General features: G+C 39.3%; 1 protein-coding gene across 3 annotated transcripts in view; it reads left to right on the top strand.

The window, feature by feature from the left end:
* The window catches only part of GAS8 (growth arrest specific 8), a 517,118-nt gene that overhangs the window by 20,773 nt on the left and 477,914 nt on the right, over positions 1-18,431 (top strand). For all 3 annotated transcript variants that reach the window (XM_044081740.1, XM_044081739.1, XM_044081737.1), the window contains one exon: positions 13,074-13,178. In XM_044081740.1, the coding sequence (XP_043937675.1) occupies positions 13,164-13,178 (15 nt within the window). In that variant the 5' untranslated portion in view covers positions 13,074-13,163. The remainder of the gene's footprint in view (positions 1-13,073; positions 13,179-18,431) is intronic.

Below are 18,431 nucleotides of genomic sequence, written 5' to 3' on the forward strand. Positions count from 1 at the left end.
AAAAGAGGTTGTGAACCATTACATTCTTTTTTTCATATTGTATGCCTCTACAGTGCTATCTTTTATGATTGAGGTTAAATGGCAAAATACTTGTGCTTCATTGTAGTGAAATTGAAGACACATACTATTGTCATATCATTTAAATAGTTAGTGGATCAAAAGCTAGAATTGCTGGGAATTACCTCAGGAATCATTTGCCTCCACATGAGCTAAATTTAAAAACAATGTTAGATACACTTTTAAATAGAGATAAGATATGGTGCATTTAAAAGGAAGGAATTGCCATATCCACAGTGCACTTTTGTAATGGGCAGGGGAGCTGCAGCAAGCACTGCAAAATATTACAGAGAAAGTTGAAAACGTGATGAATAAGACATTGTAATTTTATGGTGAGTTATTAAAGGGTAAATACTTTTGTATCACCCCAGAGTATTAGAGGACATGGTGGTGTGATTAAGGCAGCAGCAAGTTCACAAGGTCATAGCCAAGTGATCAGCAGGTCGTGTGAGATACTGTGGTGATTGTGCAATCTTTCAGGAAGTTTTACTAGTTCTTTTGTGATGCAGGGACTTGTTGAGGCCTTGTGAAGATGAAGTAGTGATTATTTGAAACATTTTTTGAAGTTACGGTATGTCATGCAAGCGGGAAAACCCCAGGTAGTGATGGTATTCCAATAGGAATTTGGAGATTGTTTTAAGATAAATTTGTTCAGCTCCTGTTAAATTTACGTATTAAGGTGTGGCGGGACCTTCTTCATGTTAACAGGCAGCAGTAGCAGTTTTGCCAAAAGAAGGAAAGGATTGGAAAGTGCCTCTGTCTTATTGGCATATTTCAATATTAAATGATGCTCGTGGCTGTTCTGGCAGCCCATGTGACATGGAAACTTCTACAGTTAATATCTTTAAACCAGGGTGGATTTATCATAGGGATACAGATCTTTGATAACATCTTAACATTCTGAATACTGTAATAGTATTGCATTTAGCTTGGAGTGAGATGAAAGTTTTAATGATAGACTGATTAGATGTTGAGAAGGTATTTTATAGGGTGGGATGTTATTTTGCTAAAGTTCTGTAACTCTTCCTGTGCTTTTGAAATCTGATTGTAACTGTGTATAGAGGGTCGGAAACTAGGGTGATACATGCTTGACTGCCGCTGACTTTTAAATGAGGGGTACTCACCAGGGATGCCCTGTGTCACCTTTGCTTTTATGTAATGTATCTAGGGCCTTTGGCAGCATAGGTGAGACATTTTCATATAAACAAGTATAGAGTTGAGGGCAGGAAGATTTTAAGATTTCAATGTTTGCATATTATATTATACTTAGATGATAGGAGGGTTTGTGGAAGCTGTTTATTGTGTTAACAGTTTTGATATTTTTTCAGGTTTAATGTCTGTAGTGTTAAGACTAGGGAGGTGACATTATATTGTACCCCTCTCAGTATATTAAAAATAATTCTTTATATGCCCCCATTCCACTCCCTCTGCACTCGTGGCCCTGTAGGTTACACTGTACACATCTTTTTCTCTCAGGATAATCCTGTAGCAGATGTAGCCATTTGCTCAGTATACCACAGACTACTTGGGAATTTTGGCCTTTTGGCATATTTCATAATGGCCAGTGAGCAATGTTTCTGAGATTAGTAATGGACAGGGCAGTGGAAGCCTCATGTTGTAGCAGCTGGTTAGATTTCACCAGGAGGAATTATGTGCAGTGATGTGACCATGCCTGATGCACACATTAGTTCATAAAGCATAGGACATTGTGTTTTTTACCATTAGAATAGAGTTAACCTGTGAAGCTCTTGGTCTCCATCAGAAAGTGCACAGGCAAAGATCCCTTACCAACTGTCCCCCTGAGATAAGAGCACTGGCAATCCCATCCCTCCCCCCTAGCTGACCCTGCCAGAGGCCCAAGTCCTTTCCTGAATTGGAGTCTCTGGCAGTAAGCATAGACAGATTAATATTTGTGGCAGAATGCTTGCACAAAATATCTGAGTGCTCAGAAAGGTAATTTGGTTAAGCCACTAGCATCAAAAAGAAAAAAAAATTATGAAGAAACGTAAACGTGAATTTAAATGATGGAAGATTCTCCACTTGGAAGTTGAGCAAAGAATGCAGTTGCTGACTATTTTGTACTCCCATTGGTACTGTATATATTTCAGGCAAGTTCTTTAACATTTTATCAGTGTTGTAAAGAATATGATGCCAGACTTTATATGGGATGGTGAAAAATCTTGTTGGTGTGGAAAGGTTAATAATGTGTTGATAATCAGTAGGATAGACAAGCCAGATCCATAAATATACTTTGAAATATTACAAATGAAAATCTTGTATTTAATGAGATGAGAAGGAAGCAGACGACCTGTTCAGCATGTGACAATTAATGAAAATTTGAATGGGTGGCTGTGTAAAGGTGCTTTGGAAACAGGAAGAAACCTGATAATGTGTTTAAACGGGTCCACTATGTAATTCTGAAATACTGAAATCCCGAATTTCAGTATTTAGAAATTACATAGCTGAAAATACTACTACAATACAAAATCCCGAAACTCTATAACCACGAAATTTAAAATCCCGAACCTATGCTACACATACAGCACACATAAACATACACACAACCTTCCCCCACAATCAGATATATAATTCTACACCACACATAAGCAGGGGGGCAAGTGCCCCCCAAACCCCCCCCACTTAAATATTCTAACTCCGTGATCGCACAGACACACAAAGGAAACTCACACACACACACACACGCACACGCACATCACAGTCACAACACACACTTACACACACTAAAGCCCCTAACCAACACACATATATACTTGCCTAAACTTCCACCCATCCATTCACACACCGCACCAGCAGAAGTGCTAATTCAACATCTCCGAGCCTTGGGATTTTGAATTTCATGCTTCTGCGGGTTTCGGAATTTAGTGTTTTCGGCTATGTAATTTTGAAATATTGAAATTCCGGATTTCAGTATTTCGGGATTACATAGTGGACCCGTTTAAACAGTTGATGCTAATACTAAAGTAGGTGTTAAGTATGCCAGTCATCCAGTGATGGCTGACACTATTGGTTCATAAGTTCATAGATTAGTACTAAGCTAACTGCCCTCGTGAGCCTAGCCAATTATCCCTTGTGAGACTCGAACCCTGCACCTTGTGTTTGTAAGGCAAACACCTTAACCATTAGGCCACCCTCCCAACCCACTCATAGCTCATTGAATGGATATAGCATGACATATCATGATAGGAGTGCAGTGTAAGCATAGGGTGAGGAAATGGAAGGTGTGGCAGGTCAAATTGACCATTTGGGGAACAACTTTGATGGCCAGATAACTGAGGAATGCATGGATATGTAGTTAATAAGATTCCGTGAGGTATATAGGATTGACTGACCTTATGAAAATGCACCCAGTGAAATTGGTGCCTTTCTTACAAGAAACTTGTGGGATCATCTTTTTAAGGGACTGGTAAGCAGGGCATGCAAAACCTTAAAAGACCTTAAATTAGGTGGTCAGAAAGAATTAATGTGCGAATGGCAAGACATGTGAACCAGTTAAATTGACTTGGCTACTTGGGTGAAGTTGTATCAGTTTTTCAATATATGCGACCAATTGCAGGACGTTTGGAATTTTTACATGGAATTTTTTTTTGTATTCTCCATAATTTAAGTAAATATTCCAAAGCATGAATTCCATATATTGGACAGGTTGATATCGACCAGGGAACACTGAGGATACTTTTTGGTTGTGCTTCCAGATAGACACATTTAAAAGTGAACTTTAAAATCTTTTGCAGGTAAAGAGGTGCAACTTACAAAGTTGTTTGCTGGTGTGTTACTTTTTTCTATCTTAGTTTTTGTTTTCTCCTTCGTAGGTGAATTTGCTAACTCCTAGGTTAAGATAGTTAGCTATCTGTTTAAAGTTTATTGATGCATTAATGCATGACAGAAGATACATTCACTGTGACTACAGTATGCTAGCATGTTGTGCATTTGCACAGGATAATTTATTTCATTCCATCTGTTTGATTTGACTGATGGGCCTTTGGGCCAGTTGTTGGATCTGAGCCGGCAAATCTAGTGCTCCAGCCTGAAGTCCCTCAAGTTTTCCCTTCCACAGTGCACCCTCAGATCTCGTTTGCTGCCATCACATATCAATGTGGTCTCTAGCAGCTCAAATAATGCTCCATTCTGTTCTAATATTTCACTGTTTTTATAGAGTTTAGGACATTCTTTCTACCTTTCCATATTTCGGCTCCATACTGGGTGTCAATTTTTAAGTATTTAAAACTTTTGAAATTGTGTGGTTATCTCTCCATTGATGCCTTTGTCTTTGGGGCATATTCCTTTATTCTAGCTTAATTTAGAGCTCCTCTATCATTAACTATTTATCCTTTATTTAGTTTGTTATTGTGTCACTGTGTGCCTGCTGTGTACTACCTTTTTTTTCCAGCTTAGATATGGATGATAAGAAGAAAAGTTTTAAAAATTTTCTAAAATGTGGCATTAAAATACCCACCCAGAATGGCCAGAACATGAGCATTTGATGTTTAGGGGTTGAGAATATCCAATGTGGAATGGTCTGTGTGCAAGTCTTTCGGGCAAAGAGCTCTTTCAAATAGGAGGACTAAATTGTTGATAAAGGTCCATTTTCCTCCTGAATTCTCAGGTGATAAGCCCGGGAATTATTCTGGCAAATCAAAGACAATCTGGACAGAGAGTAGGAGGAGACAAGAAAAAAGGCTTTGTCTTTGAATATGCAAGTGTCAAAATAGGTTTCCCCTTCAAGGCTGCAAATGGAGCATCCAACTCCAACCATCGTCTGAACAGAAGCACACTCGTGCTTTTTCGAGACCTCCTTTGTTTCTTCATTGAGATCCTTCAGGTCCATCAGGAGTGCTTCAGCCTACGAGTTGGATCATATGATTAGGGCATGCCTGAAGATGAAAATAAAAATAGGTGTCTTGCCTCCCTCTTATCATAGAGGATGGAGAGTGCAAGCCTTTCTTCCCCCCATTTTCACTCCTTCGATGGACCCTACCTCACAGTCTGTGACTTTGGAGTTGTTACCTATGCTGGGCTCTGTTCCTTTGGAACTCATTGGTGCTTGTACCTTGATTTCAGAACTTTTGTGTCTGTTCAACTCTTCTTCGAGATTCTCGAACCTGAGCAGAACTTGGTCGCGTTTAGTAAATGTTAAGTACTATGCACCATTTTCAAAGCCTCCTTGGATAGCACTGCTCTTTGTGTTGGGGCTGTTGGCCATTGAGACATTGAGGCCAATCCCCTCCTTGAGGCATTCCGCTCTCTTGGATTTGAGACTCTTGTCTTTGACTGGAACCATCCCTTCTTCGGTGGGGATAGTGTTCAGGCTGGATGGGAGATCCTCTGAGTCTGAGGATGTCAGATCCACCCTCGAGGATATGGGGAGTGTGATTTTTTTTTCTTCATTTCAGATATGAATCTCAGGCTATATATGTGTTGGCTATGTCCCTAAACACTCCTTGCATTTGGCCACTCATACATCCTTGGGTCAGAGTTGAACCCTAAGTCACAAAAGATCAGCCCAGGTGCTCACACAGTCTTCTGAGGATTTGGATAACCCACCATTTGATGTTCCAAGGATGAAGACATGCAGAAAGAGGCACTTAGATTTCCAGTCTGAGTCCATGTTCAATGCATATGACTCCAACAGGGAATCTATCTGCCTTGTGGTAAGGCACTTCAGAACTATTCTGATGCCTCATGAGTGGTCCCACAAGCCAAAGGTGGCTCAGACCATCTTCAACCATTGTGGCCATCTGTGCTGCAGTCTGTTCACATCCCCATCCAACATCAAATGCAGCACCTGTTTTGCCTTGATCCCCAAGATAGGTGGTCCCAAGCAGGCACTCTTGCTGAGTATTGGCCTTCTGCGATATTTTCTGTTTACCTGCCTGTACCTCCTGATACCTAGATTCTTACAGAAAGTCCTTCACTGCAGAGGAATGATTATCCTCATTGCTCCATTCTGTCCCAGACAAATTTGGTTCCCTCTGCTAAGGCCACACCTTAAGAAGTCAATCTGGCTTTTGAATCCAGTGCTGGAACTGCTGGCAGACACAGCTGAGAAACCTTACCTGGATCTCCCAAACCTTAAGCTAATAACTTGTTTTTTCCAATTCCAGTAATAACCATGCACCTGCTTTATCCATGGAAGTTGTTCTGATTCTTTCAGTGCCTCAAAGATTTTACTAGAAAGGTCCGTCTTATCAAATTGAAGTATATTACTGTCTGGGCTACTTCTCAGGAAATAAACCTTTTTGAAGTTTTGATTCTTGGGGTTTTACTATTTTTGTATAAATTATTTGATGTGGTGGCCAGTTCTTTTCAACCACTAAAGTCTGATTGGCTTCAGTTTCCAGTTTTCTTCCTCATGTAGACTCAAACATTCTTGCATTACATGGACTTTGTAAAACTTTCTTGACAGGGATCTTTCTCCTTAGGTCCCCAGTGAGACAATCTACTCCTCCTCCTCCTCGGAACCTACATTTTGTGCCAAAACACAGCTGTCTTTGAACCAGCTTCCTTCATTGCCTTGTAGTTCCTTTCATGGAAACCTCTTTTCCTAGTGGCCATCACTTCATATAGGAGAATATCTGAGCTAAATGCACTTTCTGCTGTCTGGCCGTACTTGATTTTTTCATAAATTCAGGGTGTCTCTCAGGGGTATTCCATCCTTCATTCTCAAATTGGTTTCTGAATCTAACCTAAACCAAACAATCCAGTGTTCTTTCCTAATTATTCCAACAATGTCCAGGGAAGCCAAGAACAAATGGATGACCAGGTAGGCTGCCTTAATAAAGGTACGGTGGGATGTCAGTGAAGAAGCTGGGCTACCAGTAAAGCCTTGAGAAAGGCTGTGCGTACCCGAGCGCTTGTGGTTGAAGGCTGAGTAAAGCCTTTAGAAAGGCTTCATATACAGGTCGTAGTTCTGGCTGGTCAGGTCGCCTGGTGAGAGGAACCGCTAGTGTGGCAGCTAGAAATCAAAGATGCAACACACAGAAAAAACAGGCAAAACAACGTAAATGTGGCTCGGCTAAGGAGCTCTGCTCATCTTGGTGGCAAAAATCAACGTAGTCGAAGTTCAAATTCTAGAAGGTCGTACTTTATTGAAGTAAAAAGTACCAGAAGTACAATCACCATCGAAGCGTAGTTCCTTAATGGAAAGAGTGATCCTGAGGATTTCCTTTTATAAGAGTAACTGGGGTGTGTCATTGGGAGCCAATCAAGTGTGGGTGAAAAGGCCTTTATTGTGATTGGGCACGACAACTTGACATCACACCTTACAATCTGATAGGTTAGATACCCTGAGCCAGCTCATACGTGGTTAGTAGAATCACTGTAAACCTACAATAGTGAAGTTCGGAGATTAGCTAAAATTAGCAAACTAAAAATAGTCTTGCTGGAAAAAAAATCAACCCTTGCTGGTAAAATACATTGTTAGGCTACACTTTTCGAAATTTGTTTTTGGTCAATGGTTCATCTATATATATTTTTTTGTCTTTCTTGTTTTCTACAATGGTTCAGCACTACTTTTTTTGTGTCTTTCTAGCTTTTCAGGTTACATATCAGTGCATTTTTAAGATTGTTTTTTTAATTAACAGCCTTCATTCAGTTCCATATCTTAATACATTAGTTTCTATTGATATCCATTATTTAAGAATTTTTCACTATTTTGTTTCTCTTTTTAGTTTCTGTATCTTATTTTTTGGATATCTAGCCTGGTTCTTATTTTTTGGTTTTCTAGCCTGTTTCTTATTTTACATACATGTTATTTTACATACATGTTGTTGCTATTTCTCTAGTACGCTCGGCTTTGCTTATTATGCTCTTTTAGGTCATCCACCATCCTGACGAAGATTTCGAAAAGTGTAGCCTAACAATGTATTTTACCAGCAAGGGTTGATTTTTTTCAGCAAGACTATTTTTAGTTAACTACATTTTTTTAGCTAATTTTAGCTAATCTCCGAACTTCACTATTGTAGGTTTAGATTCTACTAACCACGTATGAGCTGGCTGAGGGTATCTATTAGCCGAGCCACATTTACGTTGTTTTGCCTGTTTTTTCTGTGTGTTTCATCTTTGATTTCTAGCTGCCACACTAGCGGTTCCTCTCACCAGGCGACCTGACCAGCCGGAACTACGACCTGTATACGAAGCCTTTCTAGAGGCTTTACTTAGCCTTCAACCACAAGCGCTCAGGTACTTGCAGCCTTTCTCAAGGCTTTACCGGTAGCCCAGCTTCTTCACTGACATCCCACCATACCTTTAGTAAGGCAGCCTACCTGGTCATCCATTTGTTCTTGGCTTCCCTAGGGTATTTTATTCATGGACATTTTTCCCCCTCTGCATAGGAGCTTGAATACCCAGGCCCCACAGACAATCATTTTCCTGCTGGTAATTATTCCAAAAAGGGAAGTTATATTATCTACACCCTAGACATTCACAGACAACTTGAGGTACTATTTGCATCACACGAAAATATTCAGGAAGAATTTCCAGTTATATGAGTCTCTTGTACCCAGTTAACTGGGGAAGAAAGTGTTTAGGGTGACAACCTATAAAACTGTGTGAAGGTGTAAATCGCACCTGGAAATAGGGACATCTCAAAAAATATGTGCATAATGTGTAGGAGTAAATCGGGCCTGAAAATTGGAACATTTCTTCAAAAAAAGGGACAGTTGAGAGGTGTGTACGAAAGAGGGAAGCTACTTTTTTCATGAGCCATCAGTTATGAGTGGGTACATATTTATATTTCTTGTGTTCTTATTTTATATACCTTCTCAAGCATGGGAGGGGAACATGTTTCTTGAAATTATTTGAAATTTGAAAGATGAAAATTGAATTTACCATTTTAAATAACCCTATGCCTTAAATTTCCTGCCAGTATTGAACTTTGGAGTTGGATAAACCCCGCTCCTCGCTCGCTGCGCTCGCTCGCGCCCCACCCTGCCCCCATATCCCACCCGCCCCCAGTACCCCTACATTTATAGATAAGTGACCACACCCCCTATTATCTCTCAGCCACACCGAGTCCTACAATTCTCTCCTTTCCCCACCCCTCCCTATACAACTTAAATTACTTACTCACATCCTTATCACAATAACGCACCACACTACTAAAACAATGCAACCCACTCGACCCACTAATTCGAAGTCAATATTAAAAATTATATTTCTTATAATTCTGTTTATAACTTTTACATATCTAATTACCAAATATGAAAACCAGCCATATTCAGGGTATTACCACCCTAGAGGTCGTACTAACACTCCCCCAGCACAACTTAGTAATATACCTAATATCCAACAGTTATGTGGTAAAACTCTTAAAACTATCTACCACTACCACTACAAACTCAATCAAAATCACCCCAAATCCAGACAAAATCAGAAATTACTACTAAAACTAACTAGACTACTAGAGTACCTCAGAAGAAACACCACTAAAGATGGAGATATCCACCCTAATCCTGGCCCTGTAACTGTAACCAATCCAAACGGCCCATCACCCTCACCAAGGTCATCCAATTCCCTCCAGATTTATCATTTAAATATTAGAAGTATCAATAACAAGGTATCTAACCTACATGCTCTCCTAGCTACTCACCTCCCAGATATAATATGTGTAACAGAAACTTGGCTAAAACCGGGGACCAAAGATAATGAAATCTTGCCACCCGGATATAATATACATAGGGTCGACCGAATAAAAAGAAAGGGTGGTGGTATTGTTGTGCTCTATAACAGCAATCTAAAAGTTACCCTCAACACTAATCAACCACCCCAAATCTCTAATGCGGAAATACTGGCTTTAAAAATACAGCTAAACAAAGAAAAAAGTATAAATCTAATTACAGTGTATATCCCTCCTGGGAGCAATGTGGATACACTGGAAAACATACTAAACTGGATTTCCAACAACTACCCCCAAGAAACTATTATCATGGGTGATGTCAACATTGATTGGAACCTATGCTCCTCAGAAACCAACCCCATCCACATTAACCTGTATGGGTTTACCCAGATCATAAATACCTCAACCAGAATTGGAAATGCAAACCAAAAAGAAAGTATTTTAGACTGGATCCTAATAAATAGCCAACCACATACATATAAGTCCGGGACCGCACCAAATGACCTAAGTGATCACCTCATCACATACATAATGAAAAATAAAACGGGTCTATCTACTACTCCCACGTACAGGTCAATTAGAAACAAGAAGCAATTCGACCTTACAAAATTTCAAGAAGAACTTAGATCTTGTAATTGGACTACACTAAAGTATCTCCCACTTGAGGAGGCAGTATCTAAATTTAATACTACCTTCCTAGCCATACTCGATAATCATGCTCCTAAAAGATTAATCAAGACTAAAGCAAACATTGCACCCTGGCTTACAAAGGAAACTAAATCTAAAATTAAAAACAGAAACAAATCCTGGGAAATATGGCGTGCAACCAAATTACCCCAAGACCACATCCAATTTCAGCAGCAAAGAAATGAAACAAAAAAATCAGTACGAGCTGACAAACAAAATTATTACTGCCAACTACAAAATAAACACCAAAACAACCCTCAAAAATTTTGGGCAGGTCTTAATAACCTTCTACACCCAGGCAAATCCTCCACTCCTACCCCAGAACTTGTATCTGATAAAACACCAATAGAAGTAGCCAACACCTTTAACTCTTTCTTCACGAGTACTATCCAAACCTTAGCAAACCAACTATCTGGTAACTGCAGCCCTGAGACTGATCATATTCCAGAAACTAGACCCACTTTCAATCTACAACCTGTCCCCACATCTATTATAAGATCCTTACTACAAAAACTTAAACCTACTACCCCCTCCGCTGACCTCCTCCCAGCCGAATACTTACAGAAAGCCGCGAATGTCATAGCCTACCCCATATCTATACTTATCAATCGCACCATCCTAGATTCTAACATCCCTGCAATTTGGAAAACATCCCACGTTATACCACTTCATAAGGGGGGTACTTCCACCGAACTATCAATCTATAGACCAATAGCCTTAATGTCCCCTCTGGCCAAAATTATGGAAAAATGTATACACAAACAACTCCTTCACTATCTTATCCAGAACAAACTATTGACCAACTCACAACATGGATTTAGACCCAACCACAGTACAACTACTGCCCTACTCTCTTTTACTGATACTATTAATCGAAACCGTAATAACAAAATAATATCATCTGCTCTCTTTCTGGATCTCTCAAAAGCCTTTGACATGGTTAACCACCAACTACTTCATAATACTCTAAAAACTTTACAGCTTGACAACCCAACTTTAGGCTGGTTCCAAGCTTACCTCTCCGATAGGAAACAAGCTATACTCTGGCACAATCAACTTTCCAATCTCCTACCTAATACCATAGGGGTTCCACAAGGACCCATACTGGGTCCACTTCTTTTTTCAGTCTTTATTAATGACCTACATAAAGCCATCCCTGAGGCAACCTGTATACAATATGCTGATGATTCGACTTTAGTCTGCTCGGACACATCTCTAGATAATCTACTAGCCAAAACCCAATCCTGCTTTACAGCTGTTGAAAACTGGCTATCAGGAAGACAGCTACTTCTTAATCCAAAAAAAAACAAACTGCTTCTTTTTCATCCAACCCAAAAACCTCCTTTTACTGCCTTTAATATACAATCAAACAATGGAACGATTATAACACCTGACCCCCATACTAAACTATTAGGAGTTACCATAGACAATAAACTTAGATATGATATGCATATTAATCTCACTATTAAAACCGTTAACAGGAAACTAGGATCACTATATAGAATCAAAGCCTTTCTAACACCAATGGCAAAAGCAACCATTGCCCGTACACATTTACTATCTACACTTTTATATGCATCCCCAGTGTTCACTAAGCTGAATAAAATCAAGCTAAATAAACTCTCATGTTCGTATAATCACATTGCCAGATTTGCAAATGGTACGCCACATAGAACACACCACTGTAATAACCTAAAAGACCTTGGATGGATAGAACTCCCTAACCTCCTTCAGCAAACTCAACTTATCGAGGCATTTAAAATACTTAGCCACCCGGATAAATCTCCTGCACTAAAGGGCCTAGTCATACCATATACCAACCTAAATAGCCTACGCTCCTCAAACAGGCCACTTATTCAAAATGTCAAATCCTATAATGCAGGAGGAGATGCTCTATTTTCTAACGTCACTGCCAATACATGGAACTCCCTTCCCTCCAGTATTACCACCATTACCTCTCTATCCCACTTTAAAAAAGTCTACTCCAATACTTTAAGTCCCACTGGTTATGCCAATGCTCATTCCCGGATTAACTCCTCGATGTAGCTCAAATCTCTCTCTTCTCTCAAATTAATCCCATGGTACATACCACGTCCGCCTCTTTTTCCTGAGATTTCCACCTTGTATTTCTCATCCCTCTGTACCAACTTAGACCTGATTTACCTCTGATATGAGGCCAATTGTTTTGAAACTAAACATTTGTTCTGCTTGTAATTACCTTCCTTATATCATGACTTTATGAATGTAATTCTTAATGCCTGTATTTCTGGCTTCTCTTTTCATTTTTTATATAATAATTGTTTTATCTAATATCAGTTTTAATCTATGTAACAATGTACTAACTGTATATGTGGAGCTTTTCTCCCTGGGCCTCCGCTGAAAAAGGACATGTATCCAGTCGGATTTTCCCGGTCAACAAATGTAAAATAAAATAAATAAATAAAATAAATAAATTTTTGTGGGTATTAATGCTGTTTATCCTTTAGCATTTGTCATTGTATTAGGCAGTATTGCAGTGCAATTTTGATGGAGTTCTTTTTAAAATCCATTCTATGTTTTGTATGGCTGTACTGCACTGCATACTTCTGATAGTGATGACAGCAAGTTTAATCTTTATTACATATTAGAAACCAGGTTGCTAATATGATTGATCTCTTTAACTCTGTCTTTTTATTTATTTTTTGTTCTTGTCTAGCCACCCAAAAAGAAGAAAGGTAGTGGGAAGAAGAAGTCAGCAAAGGGAAAGAAAGGAGCAACTGTCGTAGATGGCGTTTCAACTGAGGAGATGACCAAGGAACAGGTGTGTGCAGATTAAAATGTGCAGTGTTTCTACAGTCCCACTGCTAGATTACCACTTTGAATAACTTTTGACAACATGGCCTTGCTATTTCCCTTTGTTTATTAAAACTCTCTTTCTCCTAATCTGTTTAGGAATCTATGTTTTGTTATTTATGTCATCTGTTCTGGGTTGCTTTAACTGTATTTAATGGAATGGAAATTATCGTAGAACATTAAATATAGAACTTAAACAAAAGCATAGATTTTCTTTTTACACTTTTAGTGCTTCTTCATGTCTTAGAAATGGCATTGTATTACCGGTAATTAAGATGCAACCTCTTCATTCATTCAGCACAGGTTATGCAGTGCTGCTGTCTATTAGAAAAATAATATCTGGTATAGTAACAGCCAAAACATCTGCATAATGTTGATGTTTTGCAGGTCTGGGATCTTGGTTACAGGATTTAGCCTGAGGATAGTAAGAACTGGGTGGGGGTGGGGGACTGTGGGCAGTGCTGTTAAGCTGTCTCCTTCATAACATTCTTTGCAGAATAGGCAGAAATTTCACATGGAAGTATATTATACACATACCGGGCAGCTGTTAATGGCAGTGACTTATAAAGTAGACTGACCTAGCAAAGTAAATCCCTACTGGTGCATAGCCAGAAATAAATATTATTGCCCTCCAGTGGCAGTATGTTTGTAATGCACAAGCCAACTACTGAGACAGAATTATAGGAAGTATTTAGCAATCTTTTTCAATTAACCATGAATTGGAGGAGACTACATTTAAGAAACCTAATATTGAAATAAAATGCATGCTACATATAGGAGGAGATAAGGCAGAGGGTTATTTCAGAAAAGCAGTGCAGTGTGTTGCTAAAATATAAACTAGTCATACAAAAGTGTCTTAGAAAAGGGAAATAAATCACTGAAGAAGACATTTATGTACACACACACACACACACACACACACACACACACACACACACACACACACACACACACACACACACAGTGAAGTCTCAGTAAAGACAAATTTTAAGAGTACATATTTATCAAAATGAAAATGAAAATGGGGTGGGAGGTTGGCATAATGGTTAAGGTGTTTGGCTTATAAACCAAAGGTGCACAGTTTGATTCTCAAATGGGATAATTGGCTAGGCTTAAAATGGCTCACAAAGGCAGTTAGCGTAGTACTAATCTATGACCCTATGAAACATATGTAGCTGTGTTTTTATATGTGTTTCCCCCCTGCACAACCAGCATCCCAAATAGCTGTAAACATTTCATTAGAAATTATTCCTCTCCTTACTAGTCTCTGAGCTGCTTGCAGAATGCCTGCTCCTTCTCCAGAGAAAACCAAGAGATTATACAGTGTGTGTGTGTGTGTGTGTGTGTGTGTGTGTGTGTGTGTGTGTGTGTGTGTGTGTGGTGCCTCTGAGATCTTCATCCAGTTTTGTCCAGTAATCAGTTGAGGAAGTATTTCTGCATTGTGGCATAAATAAATAAAGGTCCTAAATGAGACTGATGCATGGTGTCAAAGCCATGGTCTCAAGCTAAATGCAAAAAAATGCGTAGCAATCCCCTTTGGAAAAAACAGAGTACTCACAAACTACAACATAGGAGGTAATCCCCTGAAATCTGAAGGAGAAATAAGGGATCTAGGGACCCAAGTAGATAGTCAGCTTTCCTTTGATAACCATGTTGCCAAAGTGGTTAGAAAATCCTTCTGTGTGACCCATCTGATCACAAAAGGGTTTGCATCAAGATCTAAGGATGTAATGGTGCCCCTCTACCCTTCCCTCATCAGACCCATTATTGAGTACAATGCACCAATTGGAATGTACCTGGCTAGACATCTCCAGCAGCTGGAGAGACCACAGAGGTACCTAACCAAGAGGATTACTGGCCTCAAACAGTTGCTCTATGCAGCACAATTGAAAAAGCTAAGACTGTTCTCTGTTGCATACTGCTTTCTCAGAGGTGATCTCTGTCTAACTTACAGAGCCATGTCCAACCCAGAATTGTTGAACATGCTCCATCTTAGCAAAACCAAATCTACTTGAGCTACACGCTCTACGGATATAAACCTCAACACAATGAATGACATGCTGGAGGGATAGATTCCCTTCGCAGAGACTTCCCTTACTATGGAACAGGGTCCAAATCTACATAAGACAGAGCCCCTCACTATCACTCTTCAAGAGGAACCTTGATGAGTGGATGGGTAACAGAAAGTTCACACTGGGGATCACACCAACAGCACTACTAGATAGGGGCCAAGGGTACTAGCTGCTAGTACAAGGGTCTAGGGAACTACTAAAGGGGCGGTGAATACCGCACAACGTGGCTGGGCTAATATATGTCTTCGGGCAGATAGCCCAGTACCAACCTATGAACCTATGTTAGTTTCCACTTGGCATTGCAGTGGTAAATGGAACCAAGTGAGATTTATGATTTTAATATTGTATTTGACAGAATGAATTTTGTAAGTCCTTTTATGTCCTTCTGATTTAGAAACTGCATGAAACGGTTTTGACTAAATTCATTGTTTAGATTATGTTGCTGTTGTTGTCTTTCGACTTTTCCCGGTTAGAGTTCACCACAGCAGAACTCCAGTCCGCTAATGATTGGCAGTAGATTTTGACGAATGCCGAGGTGCCAGCTCGACGTTCAGCCTTCAACGAAGGCACGCCCATTTATGCATGTCTTTCGAATGCCAACCCAACCACTGGAAGGACATGCAGACTCCACACAGAAGGCACTCCCTGCACTCCAGCCAAGAATCGAACAGGAGAACCTCTTGCTGTGAGGCAACAACGCTACTGCTGCACCACTAATTTTCCTGAATCCAAATAGCTACAATGTAAAAATAATGTTCTGGTTATCTGTTGTATTGGCTTCTTTTGCCCCTAATGCTTGCCCTGTAGGAAGATTCTTAGGGACATGCCTTTTCTTCTTGGGAAGTACTGCCTGGGCTGTGTTTCTTTGCAAATCAAAGTGCTGTCAAAGGTTTCTCTATTTTACTTGTTCTTGCTTCAGAGGCTTACATTATTGTGTTTCTGGCTAACTTTAAGAGAATAAAGTTATTTTATCAAATTTAATAACTATTACAACACTTTTCCTAGCCTTAGTTTAATTAGTTCCTCTGATTTGACAAAGTTTTGTGAAATGCTTTCAGATTTCACACATTTACAGTTCCTTAAGTGCATACACTATGTGAGTGCCTGTATGGAAACCGTGGTAATTGCTTTCATTAGTTATTAATTTTGTTTTGTTTAATTTCTTGATCACACTACTGTTAAGTGCAGTTTGCTAATTATGCCTGAATGTGGACGCATCATTGTAGTACTGCCTACTGGAATCTTTCTCTCCATAGTTCTCAGCTGTCCACATTTTCACAGAATATCTAGATTTTTGCCTCATATTTCTGGTCTGTTCGTCATAAAAATTGTGGTTTTCTAGTAAATCACTGAGAATTGAAGTCCCTAAATAATAACACGTTTGAGTTTCAGTCTTTATATCCTTCAGAAAATGCATAAAAGCATGCTAACACAAAAACTGTTATTCTAGCAACTTTCCAAGTTGATAAGAGGAGTATTTAAAATTTATCCCTATTTTTGGGCCTTTGCTCCCCATTATTTTAGGCTTTTTCTAGATTTCTTATACTAAGAAGTTGAGAAGTATGTTAGTCACAGCTTCTACTTGTGTGCAAGTACTGTTAAAATGTCATTATTGGATGTATAGAGGGCATCTGCCACTCCTATGTGTTTGTTAACTGTCCCACATCAAGACATAAATCCATGCAGTATATGTATTGCAGAAATAAAGGAAACATTTTGCAATTTGCTCTCTAACTTTCAGAATGAATTCCTGGGCCCACTACTTGTTGTTCATGTAGTAAGTATCATGACTGATGTCTTGTCATGACTGATGTCTTGGCATGCCTACGCGAGGTATATTTCATTATTTGAATGGAGTGTGCCTCTGTGTGACAGGTTCACAGGAGTAAGTTTCATTCATTTAATGGAGTGTGCTGCCATATACCATGATGCTGTTTAGTGCACAGAAGTGAGTGACTAGCAACAGGAATTAGTGTTAAAAACAAATTGTAAAGTGCTTTTTTTAAAATATATTAATTGCACAGATTTGTGTCTGATGAGGGAGGCATCTGTGGTGTGATGAATGGCTGCCTCCTTCAGACACTTCCTTTAATCTTTTAACGTGTGTCTTAATTGCAGAAATTGTTCTTAATTCATTACAGAATTTTACTATAGATGTAGACCTTTGGTGGGTACATTTGCAGATCTTGTTTTGGTGTATTATGATTGTGTAGTTCATGTAAATTGCCACCAGTCACTTCCACGGAATGACCTTGAAAGATCTTACCTCTCAGGAACCATTAGACAGTTCTTTTTTACTTGAAAATGACAGGAGTTTTTGCATCCTTTCAGTAATTCTAGTGCTTTTTCTGTGCACACTTGAGACTGCCTTTACTGCTTTGGAAGAAGACATTGCACTAGTTCCTCTTGTAGATGACTTGATCATCAGCTTACAGCTGTGGACTGATTTTTAAAGATGTGTCCCTAATGGTCTATTAACATTGTAGATGCAGACAACTTATTTAGTATAACTTGGCCTCACCCATCTCTCACTGTCAGTTAGAAGGCCTGAATTGTAATGGTTTGTTCTGGTTCTTAGGTGAAGGCTTGTTCGTATAGAGTTAATGGTTGATGATTATACCTCAGTGCAGTGGAAATCACAGCTTTACCACTGAAATGTAAAAATGTAAACTGAGAGGAAACTAATTCAGTGACACTCACAGACACAGATCCTTATGACTACAGAAGAAAAAAATGTATCCTCCAAAACAACAAGGTAAACCTCACCATTATTATATTAACTGCACTGTCAAATAACTGAATAAAGGACGATTCCATAAACTCATCACATATTAAGTACACAATGGGATAATAGCAACATAATATGAAATCATACCACTGCAGACAGTTTTGAAGTGATTCCATCAAAGTCGTCCTATGACAGATGGCTGAGTGCAAGCTGTCAACTGTAGCTGATTGATGGAGAGCACATCAGAAACCCCAGCAAATTAAGTGGCCAAATTCAGGAAGGCCAACATAAGGTGAGCACTGACAACTTAAAATACATTCCTAACATATTCCATGAATGCCATTTGACTTGTCTTTGTGGTAACATACTGATTGCAAAACTGAGAGAGCTTCATATTAAGGGAATATCAGCTGCAGGTGAG

Source organism: Protopterus annectens, chromosome 8.part1 (assembly GCF_019279795.1).
Source record: "Protopterus annectens isolate FY-2018-M chromosome 8.part1, PAN1.0, whole genome shotgun sequence".
NCBI lineage: Eukaryota > Metazoa > Chordata > Ceratodontiformes > Protopteridae > Protopterus > Protopterus annectens.